The following is a 14,325-nucleotide window of genomic DNA, read 5'->3' on the forward strand; positions in this document are numbered from 1 at the left end:
AATTATCCTCAACCTTAAATCAGCACATAGTCAGCATGCGTGACATGATGCAGAGGGAACTGCTGTGTTAGAAAATTTAATTGGTAAAGAAACTACAAATGGTAAATGAATTCACAAGGGTAAGAGATCTATAGAGATAAGTGCATACACTGGCATATTTATGTGTGTATACATGCACACACAGAGATTACTGTCACTGAACTCAGCCAGGACTTCACACACAGATCTGTGAATTGACCATTTGGTTAATAATTTCTTTAGACATAAAGCAAAAGCCTATAATGATTAAACAACTGCCATGTGGCTTCTTCAAAAAGAGGGGGTTTTGCCATTCTTTAAAATAATCTCTACTACACAAGCAAGTCATTGCATCTCAATATAGAGAAGAAACATTGTTTTGAAATTTTTTCCTTTGTTATATTGGACAGAAGCCAGCAAAAGAGGATTTCAGCCTTCCTCCTCCCCAGTGTTTAGAAATATAGCACAAACCCGTACAAAATAGCCACCCCGCTATAAACACCAGTAGTCTCCCAAGGATAACTTGTCAAAGCACTTCCAGCATTTCAACTGGGCCATCAAGTCTTTTGCAAGGTCAAGTGTTACATGGATGGCACAGAGAAACAGAGAAGTGTTTCAAAAACTAGGGGTAGGCCTAAATTTAGGACCCTGTTCCAATTAAAAAAAAAAAAAAAAGTTAAAATCTTATTAATTTAATTGTACAGGATGTGACAGAAGTTATTGGAAATTGTATTTTCAGTTCACAGCTGCCACTCACATACTGGCCTTTTTCTTTTCCATGTTTCATCACAAGAGGTTGGTTGGTTGGTTTGATTGTATCTTCAGTCAGATTTCTCTGTCAGTTTTACCTGCTCATAAAATACAGAGCTATCACAGATACTTTCCTGACTACCATCACACACAGGATTATTTGGATGACACAACAATTGCTGCACATTCTCTTGTCACAGACCAAACTCCACCTTCAATTTTTGAGTGGTATTCCAAAGGAAAAAAATCCGACTTAAACATCAATGACGTGCAATGGCCTCATATTCTGACTCTCTTCCTTGTCTTTTGCAATCATTTTGCAGCGCTGCCAGCACCAGGGGGATGATCTAACAGTGACTCTCATGCTTCCACTTTCTTAAAGCACTCTGCCATTTACTCCAGGCTACAAAGCCAAGGTAGGTAGGTTTGCTAGACTGCCAAGAGGATTTCCCCCTTTCCAACAACCTTAAGGTCCTTATTGTTCATTAAATGCTGTTCTGCAAATACTGGCCAATGGTATTTCTGTAGCATTAATGTTAGAAGCCTATAGGATTCTGCAGATTATAAAAAAAAAAAATTCTTATTTTTGTACTCCACCTCTCCACCCTGTTAAATCTATTGATTTAATAGAACAAGCCATCTAAAATTATTCATTTTTCTTTAATCGCAGCAAGAAATGCCAGTAGGAATAGCTGTTATCACTGCAAGTTGTCTAGGCAGAGAAGAGCTCATAATTCATTGTCTGCCTAAGAAATTCTCTAAGGAGAAGATTTTTACTTCTTCATCTTGTTTGCTCTGCTGCTTGATTGGCATATATCTCTGTATATAACTATATCTATGGCACAATGTTATAATAGCAAGGAAAACAAAATTACTACCTCTGCCTGACATTTCATCAGCACTGCTTGGGAAATATCATCCCTGAAAAACACAGAACAGGGGGTTACAATTAACACTAAGAAGTGTTAATTAGACAGAGCTGGAATGACTTAGTATAAAGCAGAGGGTATTTTACTTTTCCATGTCTCACAACAGCGTAGCTTCCTGAGTGAAGTCAGGGGCTCTGCTCGGGTAGCAGAAAGTGAGGAAATGTATAACCCCCTTGTTGCTGTACTTTATCACTGCACAAGTACTTATTAACAAACATCTTCTTTGGCACATGTTAGTATATATTCAGGACACAGGGTCTCTTTTGCCATTGTTAGAGCTCTGCTCTAAACTCTGAGGAATTTGACACATTTTAATGAATGAAGACGGAGTCCGGGAGAGCTTTCCTGCTACAGAGATTGCACACTTAATTAGGACCCTTATTAAAAATAAATACTCAAGTAGTACAAAAGTCTGCAATTCAAGTCTCGTGTGTCTCTCACTGAAACTGGAGACTGTCAATATTAACAGTCACTTTTTAAAAAATAATAAATTGTTTTGAGTAGCTCAAGGTCAAACAGTGTTGGTAAATCAGCAGCAGAATTTAGTACACAAGCCAAATCTTCAGAGACCCATGAGCAGTTTTCACTACAAAACCTCACAGCTTCCTTCATTTGCAAGGTCCCAGTGCTGCTCTGAAGTAGCAGTATCTCATTCTTATTCCATGACAATAATCCAGTGAAAGTTAAACAAACCAACCTGCAAAGATAAAGGATAATTGTACCTTTCAAAAGACTGGAGATAAGAAGTTATTATGCTTGACTTTCAGTGTACCACACTCAGCTGAAACATCAGTTATACCTGCTTCAAAATCATTTCATCTTCAGATTAATCTCAGAACTGACCTGGAGCTCACACCCACTGAGCACCAGCAGCAGGTTGCTACCTCAGGAAGCACTTTGGTTCTGTGCATCCTGAATCCAGACAGTATTCTCTGCTTGGGACTATGAAGAAACAAAGGCAACTTTTGCACAAGCGACTCCAGAATCTGAGTGTAACATCTGAGAGCCCCACTTACACCACAAATAAAACTGAGAGGAAAAGAGGCTCTCAGTTCATTGACATATGTGGCAAAATAAAACTCAAAAAGCACCAACCACAGTGATATACACCAATATTTTCATTGTTATTGTTGCTCATAAAGCCTTCAAAAGCTTTAAGAAAATCAGCTACAACCTATTTTTCCAAAACTGGAATGCTCAGAACTCAAATAGCAGAACTGTCAAAAGTAGCCATTTGTATGACAATTTAAAAGGGGGGGGGGGGAAGCATGACAGTAGCCTGAGGGTCAAAAGTTTTCAAATATTTCAAATTTAAAATATGATCTGAGGATCTGTCCAAAGAAAAGTTCTTAAGAATAAAAATTTCATACAAATTTCTTTTCTGTTATAGTGAAGTTAATCCTTGAACTGAACAAGCATGTCTTTCAATTAAGGCTGAAAAAAAATAGATTCACAATACCATAAACATATGCAAAACAATAGAGACAGTCAACAAAGATGGCTCTGGGCAAAGCATTTACTGAAAATCACCAACGTGATCCCTTTTGCTGTTGCATTTTGGATACCAGATGGCTGGAGGCAGTTCCAGCAGGCAATTTCTTAATGAGAGAGCCACTGTCCAATATCATCAATGTCCATCAGCTGCAGCATCCACCCTGCTGAGGCTTCCAGGAAAACCAGACATTTTACCAATGACTTCACCAGGTCAGTCTTAGCTTTTCACAGTTTACAGAACATCATTTGCTGTTGTTCAGTTCAGCCCATCTTATCAGGACTAACTTCCCTTAGACATTTCAGTGATGAGGAGTAAAATAAAAAGGCTGTGAGGCTCCTTGAACAGCCTTAGCTCCGCTTGTGACCCTGTTTAAGAGCACACCTATCACTCATCAGCATAGACTTCTATCTTAGCAGAGCCATTTCCCTCTCAAGACCTGAGTTTTGCCAGCCCTGATTCTAGTTAGAAACAAACCTTCCAGCCAAGCACATTGGTATCCTCATCCCACACAGGTTGGAAGCCCTTTCCACATCCAAGACCTATGTGTGTGTCCTTGCTTGCCAAGACAACACAGTTCTTCTTTCAGTGACCAAGGTACTGAAAACCTGCTGAGCCCTCTCCCAGGAGGGAGATTAGGAAGCCCAAGTGAAAGGTGCACAGGGCAAGTTAAGATTTCAGCCTGGCATCAGAATCCAGAGACCTTTCCATGTAACCCTCAGAAAGTACCTCAGTAATGGTGACACCTGTGGCAGTGCCTTTACCAGCTTCTCCAAGTGCCTGGCGTGAGTGTGGGGTACATCCTGAGCATTTTGAAACCATTACACTCCCAGTAAATTAGAGCTGGGCTAACTCATTCATCTGGTACACTTTGGGCAACAGATTATGTTTGTAAACCACATGATGGACTAATTTTCCCCCAAATCCAGGAAGTTTTATGCTACCACCAATTCTTGTGTTCCCAGGCACTTTCCAATGGATCTGAAAATAGGAATTCAATTAGTGTTTTGAAATCCTTTTCCCCCACTGAACAGGAAGAACGCTGTAACATAATTATTGTAGAAAAGAGACCCTGAAAACATCTTTCTGGTCCCTTCTGGTGCATGTGAAGCTTTCATGGAGAAGGATGCAGATTTTTATGAGAGCCTGGAGCCATGTTTTCCGTGCCAAATCTACTGGAGCAATTTTCCTACTCTTGGCCCTACTGCACCAAGATTACTTTCTCTGTGTCAAAGTAAAGCTTCAATAATGTGGATAAAAAGAATTATTAGAGAAATCAAACATAATCCGTCCTTCTAAGCAGAAAAAAAGCCAGGCTTCTCATAGCACACATTCTAGCACACTAGACTGAGCATTGCAATTTTAGTCCTGTGTGCCTGATCATTTGACATTTACTCCTATTGAACAGGCCCTTAATTAAATTCTCCTGCCAGAATAAGATATCTGACTCTCCCTTACAAAGCAGAGGCTCTCCAAGTTATAATCTCCCCTACCTGCCCCATTCATTTAGCTGTAAATATCTATGGCTAACCTTGCAAGCAGGAGATTTAGAAAACTGAGGAAATCCATAGGTTCTACCCAAGGTAAACCGTGGGCTTCCCCAAGCCATGAGAGGAAATCAATATCCCATATCCCACTTACAAGAAAGCAAGGTGATGTTTTGATACCTTTGTTCCCTATAAAGCTGTTTCCTCGGTGAGTCCCTCCTGCACAAATCCCAGCTCATTGTCGTTGTCTTCTCTTGCTGCTGTTACTCCTCCTGGTTGGAGGCTTGTGTCTCTATCTGGATCCAGCCCCCCTTAGCAAGAGTCATACCCTCCTCCTTCCCCTGACTCCAGGTCCTGCTGACCTTTAAGCCCCTTTCAGGATCTCCTGAATGGTTTATAGGCACCCTGCCTTGCTGACCCTGCTCCGGTCCTGTTGAATTTCTGTGAACCTCTCCTGTATCCTGGTCCAGGGCTAGTACCCCATCTCACTTCCAAACATCTGATTTTAGCAACAACCTCAGCATTTTCAGGCCAGCCAGTCTTGTTAAATCTCTCTGTAAACATAAAACCCAAGCAGATCTTTTTAAAAGCCTTTGTAATTCATGCTTTCCATCTGCCTGTCAGACCACATGGAAAGATCCACTCTCTGTTTCTGGTTTCCTTTCCACTTCCCTCTTCCCCCCAGGAGCCTGCCCTGCTGTCACAAACCTACAAAAATTTGCACAGATCCTGCCCATCTATTATATTTTCCTAGTGAAACAGGCAAATACTTTCTGAGGATATGTATGGCAGATCTGTAACTATTGATGGGTAATAAGACTTTGGGTAACCTGCTTTCAAGGAATTTCTATATCTTTTTTCTGAAATTCATCTATGCTTTTACTGATTCATTTTTTATGCATTCATGTATTGAGGGGAAAAAAATTAAATTTTTAGAAACAATCTTAGCATAACTCTTATAAGCTTTACAGCACATTAAGAAGATGCAAAACAAGAAAGGAGGGAATATAAAACAGAAAAAAATCCCCTCTCTGAATCCATACTAGCTGCAATGTCACATTGAGAACATGCCAGTAGAGCCATCCTTACCCCTCACAGATCTGCATTACAGATTTCATTTAGGCAGAGCTTCTGTGTGAAGTCACAAGCCAGACTGTATCCCACACATCACCATCTCTTACAGAAAATTAATCCACAAACCACTATATGACAAGATTTTGCTCTTCCAGGCCATCAAAACAGGGCTCTCCTCCTGTAGTTTAGAGTTTGCAAGGATTTAAGATAAAACCTAAGATAAGACTTTATCTCCCACATACAGGTAAATCCAGTACTGCACAAAACAGCATTCCAAACAGAATTATCCCCCGGGCAGGTGTCTCATCATGCCCTTGTCCACATCTGCCAGATTCACACCTGGAGTGAAGAGGAACATGTGCTTATGCCAGCATTTAGGTTGAACAGGCCTCAGAATAGACTTTATTATGGTTAGAAATGTTTACCAAACAGCCAGTTCCAGTGAAGACTATCAGTAACAGTCTGGTTTTTCAGCATTTTCATCTCTCTTGATGTACTTGCTTCCACATGAGCAATCACTGTGTCACTGTAAAAACACCCATCACCATTCTACACCAACAGCCACTTGCTCAGGCCTTGGCCTGTATTTGAGTGTTCATGTAATTGAGCCTCCTGATCTCTGTGCAGCACCTGATAATAGTAATCTGAAATTAGGGGCTTTTCATCATTTCCTTGGAAATGTAAATCCCACCACATAGGACCAGCTTACTCAGCTTGTGCAGAGTCTAATCAAGTCTTAAAGGCTCCCTCAAGAAAGGCATATATATATATATATATATATATATATACACACATATTATATATATACTATTGTATTATATATTGCATAGCAAGTGACATGTTTTCGTCTGAGTCTTGTAACACAGACACCAAATCTTCTTTTAGCGAGTCCTAAATTTCCACAGTCCTTAATAGTGCATCCCAGTTCTCCATTAGCTCTTGTGAGCCTAAGACCCTGTCAGCCCCTTGCTCTGTTCTGGAATTCACCCTTTCCCTCCTCTCCACCCTTCTTTTACCTTTAGGCATTATCCAGCACCAGAATTTCTTGCCAATGTATCTCCAGCGATTTCAGCTCACACCGCTGTCAGCCAGGGTGAGCCAGCTCATCCCGGCACCCTTTAACCTCTTCCTACCCCGGAGCAGGTCACTCGCATTAACACCACCTCCCCCGCATCAACACCGCACCCTCCTTTGCCTCCGCACTCTAATTCCCACCAAATCCAGCAACCGGCCACACAATTTCACCGCGAATTCAAGGCCAAGGTGGGTTGCCCGGCTCCCGGGGCTCCGCTGGCCGAGCCCCGGCCGCTCCCGGGGAAAGGCAGCAGCAGCTCTCGCTGGATATCATCCGCCGCCCCAGCAGCGCCCGTGGCTCCCTGGGTCAGGAACATCTCTTCCGTTGGTTATTAGATTCCCTAAAAACATAGAAATGAGGGGTAGCGGCTGAAAAGGAATAATTTTCAGGTTAAAGCATGTGGTAAAATTGATTCTATCTTTTTCTCTTTTTTTTTCCCCTTTTTTTTTTTTTTTTTTTTTTTTTTTTTTTTTTTGACGGGGTGTTCTTTTTTCTAAGAAGCTCCTTTTGGAGATGAAACACAAACCAGCCTCATGCAGTTTCAGGGGTTTTTTTCGTGCTTTTTATTTTCCGAACTTACAGCTAACAGCGGGTTTGTGGGGGTTTTTTGTTTTTTCCCTAATAAAAGGTAGAGAAAAATAAAGGGGAAACTGGAAAGCAAGAGTAACAGAGGAAACGTATTCTTTTGAAACAGTGTATTAGTACTTTTGTTGAAATCCAAGAGGTGGAAAACGGAATGAATTTTCACGTGCCTCAGTTGGTGTTAAAGGCAGCAGAAAACGGTAAAACACTCTGTTCCTCTCTCGTTGTAACTGAACGTCCCTCGCTCGCTTCCATCTGTTGAGTCCCAGACGTGCCGCTGCTGCCCCGGGCGAGCTGCAGCCCCCGGGGCTCCCTGGAAGCCTCCGCCGCTCGTCCTACGGAGCTGCTCCTCCTCGTTTCTTCCACATGCTTAATCACATTTAAATATATTAAAATACTTTCCTATTGTTGTTCTGGCATAGAAGTAATTGCCGCAGTTGCCATGGGGATGTTATGACAACACGGGGGGGATGCCCGCATCGTGAGAGGAGGCAGAGGTGTCCCCTCACCGGGGGACGTGGGAAGTTCGTGTGCCTGACACCGGCGCTGCGCTCCCACCGATGAGATCAGCCCGGGAGCGATGGGATGGATACCTGGCCTACCCCCCCGCCCAGGGCAGCACGGAGGAGGGATGTCCGGGAGCGGGGGCGAGGGGTGGGACGGTAAGAGCCGCGTTCTCTCAAGCGCTGCCACCGGCGGCAGCTGTGTTTGCTCAGCACCGGCACAAAGGCCGCCCCGCCCGGTGAGGGGCACCGGGGGCCGCCCCGGCCCATCCCATCCCATCCCATCCCATCCTATCCTATCCCATCCCGTCCCTTCTCTCCGGGCAGCGCCGGGCTGCGGGGTGCTTTCCAGCTTGGGAAACCGGGCGGCGAGTCCCGGGACAGCCGCGGTAGCGGGGCCGCAGCATTCCCGGGGCCGCGGGCAAGACAGCGAGGGGTCGGGACTCGCTCCTCGGTCTCCAGTAAAACAACCCATCGCTGTCCCCGCTGGAGCGGCCCTGGCTGACCAGGGCGCCTAGTGGAAGCAGGACCACCACCCTTCCCTGCCGTGGGTGTCCCCCGTGGCCCCAGCAGCGGACAGGGGACACTCCGGGCCGGAGCCGGGAGAACCGATGCGACCCCGCTCCGAGCCTCCTCCATCCCCAGGGCCTCGGCAGCCAGCCGGGTTTGAGGCGGGACGGGGAAGAGGCGGCTCCGGAAAGCGTGGAAGAGCAGCGGGGATTCCCCCCTCAGGCTGAAAAATAAACTGGCCAGCCTGGAAAAGGCCCCCCCCGCTCCACTCCGCGGCCTCGCTCAGCCCGCTGGGCTCAGCCAGAGCCGGGGCCCCGCCGCCGGCCCGCCCGGCCGGGCTGCCGAGGCTGCCTCGCAGCGAGCAGGGCGCGGGGAGGTTCATTTTAGGTGAAGGAATGTCATTTCGCTACTAAATGGTTAGTCTAATTTGATCTTTATTATGCTGTGGATTAGGGCTGATTCATATTAAACACGAGTGCAGTTAATATAACTCCGGAACGTGTCCCTCTGTATGTACAGCAGCCGCTGCTACAGCTCCGCCGCTTCCTGCGACCCGTGGATTAAGATTTAATTAACAGGGAAGTTTGCGAGCGCTCGCCCGCAGCCTCTCTGCTTCACAAATAATTTATACTCGGTCCAGCCGATTTTTATTCAAGTGACAGCATTTTATTTTACTCTAAAAGGGACTTGAATATTTTATGCTCTGCCAGAGGCTTCTATATACGAACCTCTGCGAGGTAGCTTCAAACCCAAGGGATTTTTTTTCTTTATTTTTTTTAATCTGCGGGAATTACTTCATAGGACGATTTATCAGATTCTCTTATACTCCCCCTCCTCCTACTCTCCCCAATTTAACAGCCTAAACTACCCATATGAAAGTTAATCGTCGTGATCCCCATTGTCGGTTGTATAAATCCAAGCTCAAGCCAACCTCCAAGACACGGCAACAATTCTGATAAATTATCCTGCTCGCCTAACTACACAAGAATGGCTTTTATAATTAAAAGGGGAGCTGAGTTAAATCAACAGCTCCTAAGCCCTTCTCAACAGGGCTAGAATGGGAGAAATGTGGCGACCTGATTTCTTTAAGTAGCAGCTCTTTGTAGCCCGTTCATAATCCTAGATATGGAAACCCATCCTGCACAAAGTCAGCTGCCAACCAAAAAAAAAGCGAGGGAAAAGAGAAAAAAAAGTTTATTCAGATGCTCAAAGTCCATCTTTTTTTTTTTTTTTTCCAGTCTAACATAACCCTAGCACTTTATAACCAAACAGACAACTCCTTTTCCAATTAAAGTGGAATTAGGAAACTCAATCAAATTAGCTCACTATTAAAGCCCTTCTTTATTAAACCGTTTTATTGTAGTAATATTAAGTTTCACCCGCTCTTGGAACACGAGACTTTTTAAAGTTTCCCTTGTGATATTGATTTGGCTGCTCCCAGGATGGATCAGGGTCAAAAGTACTTGCCTAGGTGTAATCTGTAATATTTACTTACTTTTTTCGTCAGGTTTTTGTTTTTGTTTTTTAAGAAAATCTTAAAACTGTATCCAAGTTGACCAGTCTCATGCGGGATAGAAGAATTGCATTTTGATGCAATTTGATTTTACCCAGGAGCTTCCTTCCATAGTTGCGGCGGGACTCCTGTCCTCCCAGCCCCACCAGTATGTTAACTGGTTGGTAGGAGCTGCGCTGGCAGCTCGCAGCCAATGTTTACACAGTTATATTTGAAGTGAGAAAGTAAACAGTCCAGCTGTGCCACGGAGCGGTTCGGTGGGATTAGGTTTCCATACCAACCAACTTTAGGAGCTTTTACAGTCTTAATTCAACCACGCACTGAACTTGTTCTTTGTGAGTAATAGTTACCCTGGGCCAAACACTCCCAGGACTGGCAAGAAAGTCACGCTCCGGCCTTCGGCAGGATCGCCTCTCGGGATGCACGGGGGCACGCCCGCTGCCCCCCGCTCATCCCAATGCAGAAATAAATAGAGGCAGGAAAGCCCATCTTACTTTTTGATCTTGGAAAGCATTTTGACACCGTTGCCAAAAACAAGAAAAAAGAAAAAAAGCAGCAAAAAGGCAAGCAGCCTTTACTCTCGGATGAGGGTGAAAGACGCACAGCTCCGAAAACAGAGAAACCTTCCCTGCACGTACTCCGTACACTGATCTTAACTCATCCATCTCTGCTGCAAGCACATCCTTACATTCTGAAAAACGTCATTATTATAGATGCCTTTGCTTATTTTGACACAGAAACAACTAAAATACACAATAAAATTTCAGATACCAGGAGGAAGTACCTTCCCGTTGCTACACAACCTGCGGTCGGCAAGGTGGGATTCGCTTTAACCAGGCTTCTCTTTGTACAATGCCAAATTTCCTAAATATGACAAAAACCAGGAAGATATCGAAGGGAGAAATGCTGCTTAATTTATACCTCTATAGGTTTGGGGTTTTTTTCCCAGGCATAAATAAGAAAAAGACCAGAACCAGAAATAAAGGTATTCGACAATTTCAGCTGATAAGGAATTTGCTCTTGCTTGTACTCTTCGTTTTTATTTATAAATTTATCTGAAGAATATCTAGTTTGACCATGATAAAAATGTAGTAAACATGTTTGTACTATTTGCATAAATTCCTTTAAATATTGACTGTACTTGTCAAATGAATTTCCCAAAACACACTTCCATCATCTCATAAAATACCACTTGCCATTCATAAGACCGATTTTTTTTTAATAGAAAATAACATTTATTTCTATGAAATGGAAACACAGAATTACCTGTTAGAAACAGCAAGAAGTTTGCTACATCGGAACAAGAAAGCAATTTTCTTGCAGATCACAAATGAAGGAGGCTTATTAAACCATCATACACCATTGGCGCCAGGGTCCTACGGACAGTTACAAATATATCTACTTTCCAATGTTTATATACAGACCATAACGTTTCTGGGGGCGGGAAGGAAAAGGTTTTCAATTTGACAAGGTTTCATCTATATGCCTGGTAAGTATTACAATGCGCTGTCTAACCTTTAGCTTAACGTTAATACCAAGTTCACCTACGAGTTACATTAATAACTTAGATTTCCATTTTATAACATTATACACTTGCTAGTATACATATATATATATGTATGTGTGTGGGAAAGAGCGTGTGTGTGTGTGCACACCCCACAACGCACTGAGGATATCCATGCTTATGGCCATAAGCAACAAAGAGTGACTCATGTCTGGACAATGAAAGTGCACCTTTATCACCTTAATACACCAACGTGTGTCCGCGCCGGGCTCTGCACGCAACCACCACCTGCACAGGGGAGAGAAGGCCACCCGTGTCCATCCACCCGTGCCTACCTAGCTACCTCTACACAGACGAGCTTTAGGAAGCCGCTATTGCTTCTCGGGGGTGTTGTTGACCATGGGCCCGTAGAGCCCGCTGGAGTACACCTGCTCCTTGTGCACGGCGGAGCGGTCCCGCATCAGGTCGCTGAAGGCATAGTCCACGGGCGGCCGGAACCCCAGCGTGGGCATGAGCCCGGCCGTGGAGTAGGGGGTCATGAAGGCCAGTCCCCGGCTGTGCGCCGAGTAGGCGAGGCGCAGGGGGTTCAGTCCCAGGTGGGTGCCCAGGGGGTAGGCGCCGGCCTCGGCCCCGAAGTGCGTGGCGTTGGGCTGCAGCGGGGAGAAGGCGGAGCGGCTGCCCAGCGTGCCGATGGCCGGGGCCATGGCGCCGGCGATCAAGGGCCGGTGGTGGGCGGCGGCGGCAGCGGGGGTGGGCGGCAGGCCCTGCAAGGCGCCGTCCCGGGCCCAGCCCTCCTCGGGGCCCTTCTCCGGGCCGCGGTTGTTGAGGATCTGCTCGATGGCCTGTACCACGTCCCCGCCGCAGCCCTGCAGCACCAGCTCCAGCACGCTGCGCTTGTGCGCCGGGAAGACGCGCGTCAGGATGTCGATGGGAGTCCGCTGCCGGCCGCCGGCCGAGGGCGACGGGTCCTGCTCGTCCTTGTCCGCCTCCGAACCCGAGTCCGAGCCCAGCGGGCTGATGGAACCCGGGCTCTCCTCCCCCTCCTTCGGGCCTTTGGAGACGGGTGAGCTCAGGAAGGACTCGCCGTCTCCGTTCTCCGAGCCCGAGCCGTGGCGAGCATCTGGGGAGGAGGTACCGGGCACGGACTCGCCGTCCGGAGAGAGGGGCTTCCCGCCCGCCTGCTGCGGGGTGACGGCGCGGCTCGGCAGCAGCGTCTTGGGGAACAGCTCGAACTTCTGCATCTTGGACTCTGCGGGTCGGAGGGCAGAAGGAAGAGAGACCGTCAGTGCCGCTGCCCCCGGCGGGCCCCGCAGAGCCGTCGGAGTCGGGGCCACCCGCCTGCAGGTCCGCGCCCCGCTCATCTCCCACCGCCTCTCCAGGCCCCTTCCCCCCATCACCACCTCTCCGAGGGCGCGCAGCGCGGCCTTACCTGAGGCGCCGGCGCCTCCCTCGCCGCCGCCCCCGCCGCAGACGGAGCCGAACACCTCGTACGCGGGCCGGGGCGGGATGATGCCGTTGGCGGCCGCCAGCGCCAGCCCCTCGGCCGTGCCGTAGAGCAGCTGCAGCTCGCGGGCCTCGTTCTCCTCCTGCGCCTGCTGCCGGCGCAGCGCCACCTGCGCGGCCATGACGCGCTGGCGCTCGGCGATGAGGGTGCACTTGGCGCACATGCAGTCCTTCCAGCGGCAGTACCGCTTGTGGCCCTTCAGCGCCGACACCACCCCGTGGTTGCGGCAACGGGCGCACTTGGGTGTCCGCGGGTACTTCTCTGCCGCCCGCAGCAGCAGCGGCGGCGCCCGCAGCAAGCTCCCGGCCACGCTCACCGGCAGCGTGGCCGCGGCCGCAGCCGCCGCGGCCGCCACCGAGCTGGGGGGTACCGGGGGGGGCGCGGCGGGCACGCTGGGCAGCTCTGACCGCAGCTCCATCCCGGCGAGCCCGCCTCGAGAGAGGGGCCCCCCCTCCCCGGCCTCCCCCAAAGCGACGCGCGGGGCGGGGGAGCCCCCGCGCCGCACCCGCGCTCGGACGCGGAGAAACTCCCGGTGCCTTCAAGCGCGATCACGAGTGCGGGGCACACGGAGCCCCGGTTGCGGGCATGCAAACCCCAGCGCCTGTCCTCTCGCCTCGCGCGCTGCCCCCGTCCCCCCGCACCGGCACACGGCCCCGGAGCGGGGCTCAAGTGAGGACGGGCCCGACGGGAGCCGTTCCGCGCCCTCCTCCCCTCCGCGCCCGAAAAGCAAAGCTAACACAAGAAAATCCAAGAAAACTTAGATCACTCTCGCTTCCTTGCTCCCCTCGCGCATCTGGCGGGGCAGCACCAAGTCCATCGCGCCAGGCTCAAAGACGAGCTCTCCCGTCCGCGCTTGCGGGGTCGCCGCTCCCCACGACGCCCCGGTGCAACCCGAGCTGCTCCCTAAGCTCCGCTCCCCCGTCCCCCTGTAACTGCAGCCACAGACTAGCAGTGTCCCTTCAAAGAACAATCCGGCACCTTCAACGACAGGATCCCTCGCCACGAGCCGCAGAGGCTAAAATCCAGCAGAGAATACGAAAAAAAAAAAAAAAAAAAAAAAATCGCCCCTTCTCTCGAGCAGCACCTCCGCAGCCGGGGCTCATCCGCCGCGGCGAGCCCGGAGCAGGCGGCCGGCGTCGGGGCGGGCAGAGCGGCGGTCGGGGCCGGGCAGGGCCGGGCGCGGAGCCCCCCGGGACGCGGCCCTGGCGGTGCGTGCGGCCGGAGCGGAGCGGAGCGCGCTGCCCGCCGCGCCGCGCGCCGCCACTCGCGCTATTGTTGCGCCCCGCGTTGCCATTAGGCAACATTTGACAACAATGTGGCGCCTGCCATTGGCCAGGGGCCGCAGGCGCCGCGCTGATTGGCCGCCCCGCGCTCCGCCGCGGCC

The 14,325-nt window shown here is 48.8% G+C and overlaps 1 protein-coding gene across 1 annotated transcript; it reads right to left on the reverse strand.

Moving 5' to 3' along the window:
- Positions 1-9,742: 9,742 nt before the first annotated feature.
- Positions 9,743-14,102, reverse strand: DMRTA2 (DMRT like family A2). Its single transcript, XM_048313575.1, has 2 exons — positions 12,867-14,102; positions 9,743-12,686 (listed from the first exon to the last, which is right to left on the reverse strand). Exons 1-2 carry the CDS (start codon positions 13,357-13,359, stop codon positions 11,809-11,811), a joined length of 1,371 nt encoding a protein of 456 aa, XP_048169532.1. The 5' UTR covers positions 13,360-14,102; the 3' UTR covers positions 9,743-11,808.
- Positions 14,103-14,325: the final 223 nt, after the last annotated feature.

The sequence above is a fragment of the Corvus hawaiiensis genome, chromosome 9 (assembly GCF_020740725.1).
Source record: "Corvus hawaiiensis isolate bCorHaw1 chromosome 9, bCorHaw1.pri.cur, whole genome shotgun sequence".
NCBI classification, from domain to species: domain Eukaryota; kingdom Metazoa; phylum Chordata; class Aves; order Passeriformes; family Corvidae; genus Corvus; species Corvus hawaiiensis.

Coding starts and splice junctions, on each gene's coding strand:
- DMRTA2 (XM_048313575.1), bottom strand. CDS start 13,359: ATGGAGCTGCGGTCAGAGCTGCCCAGCGTGCCCGCCGCGCCCCCCCCG. Junction 12,687..12,866: donor GGGAGGCGCCGGCGCCTCAG/GTAAGGCCGCGC, acceptor TCCGACCCGCAG/AGTCCAAGATGCAGAAGTTC.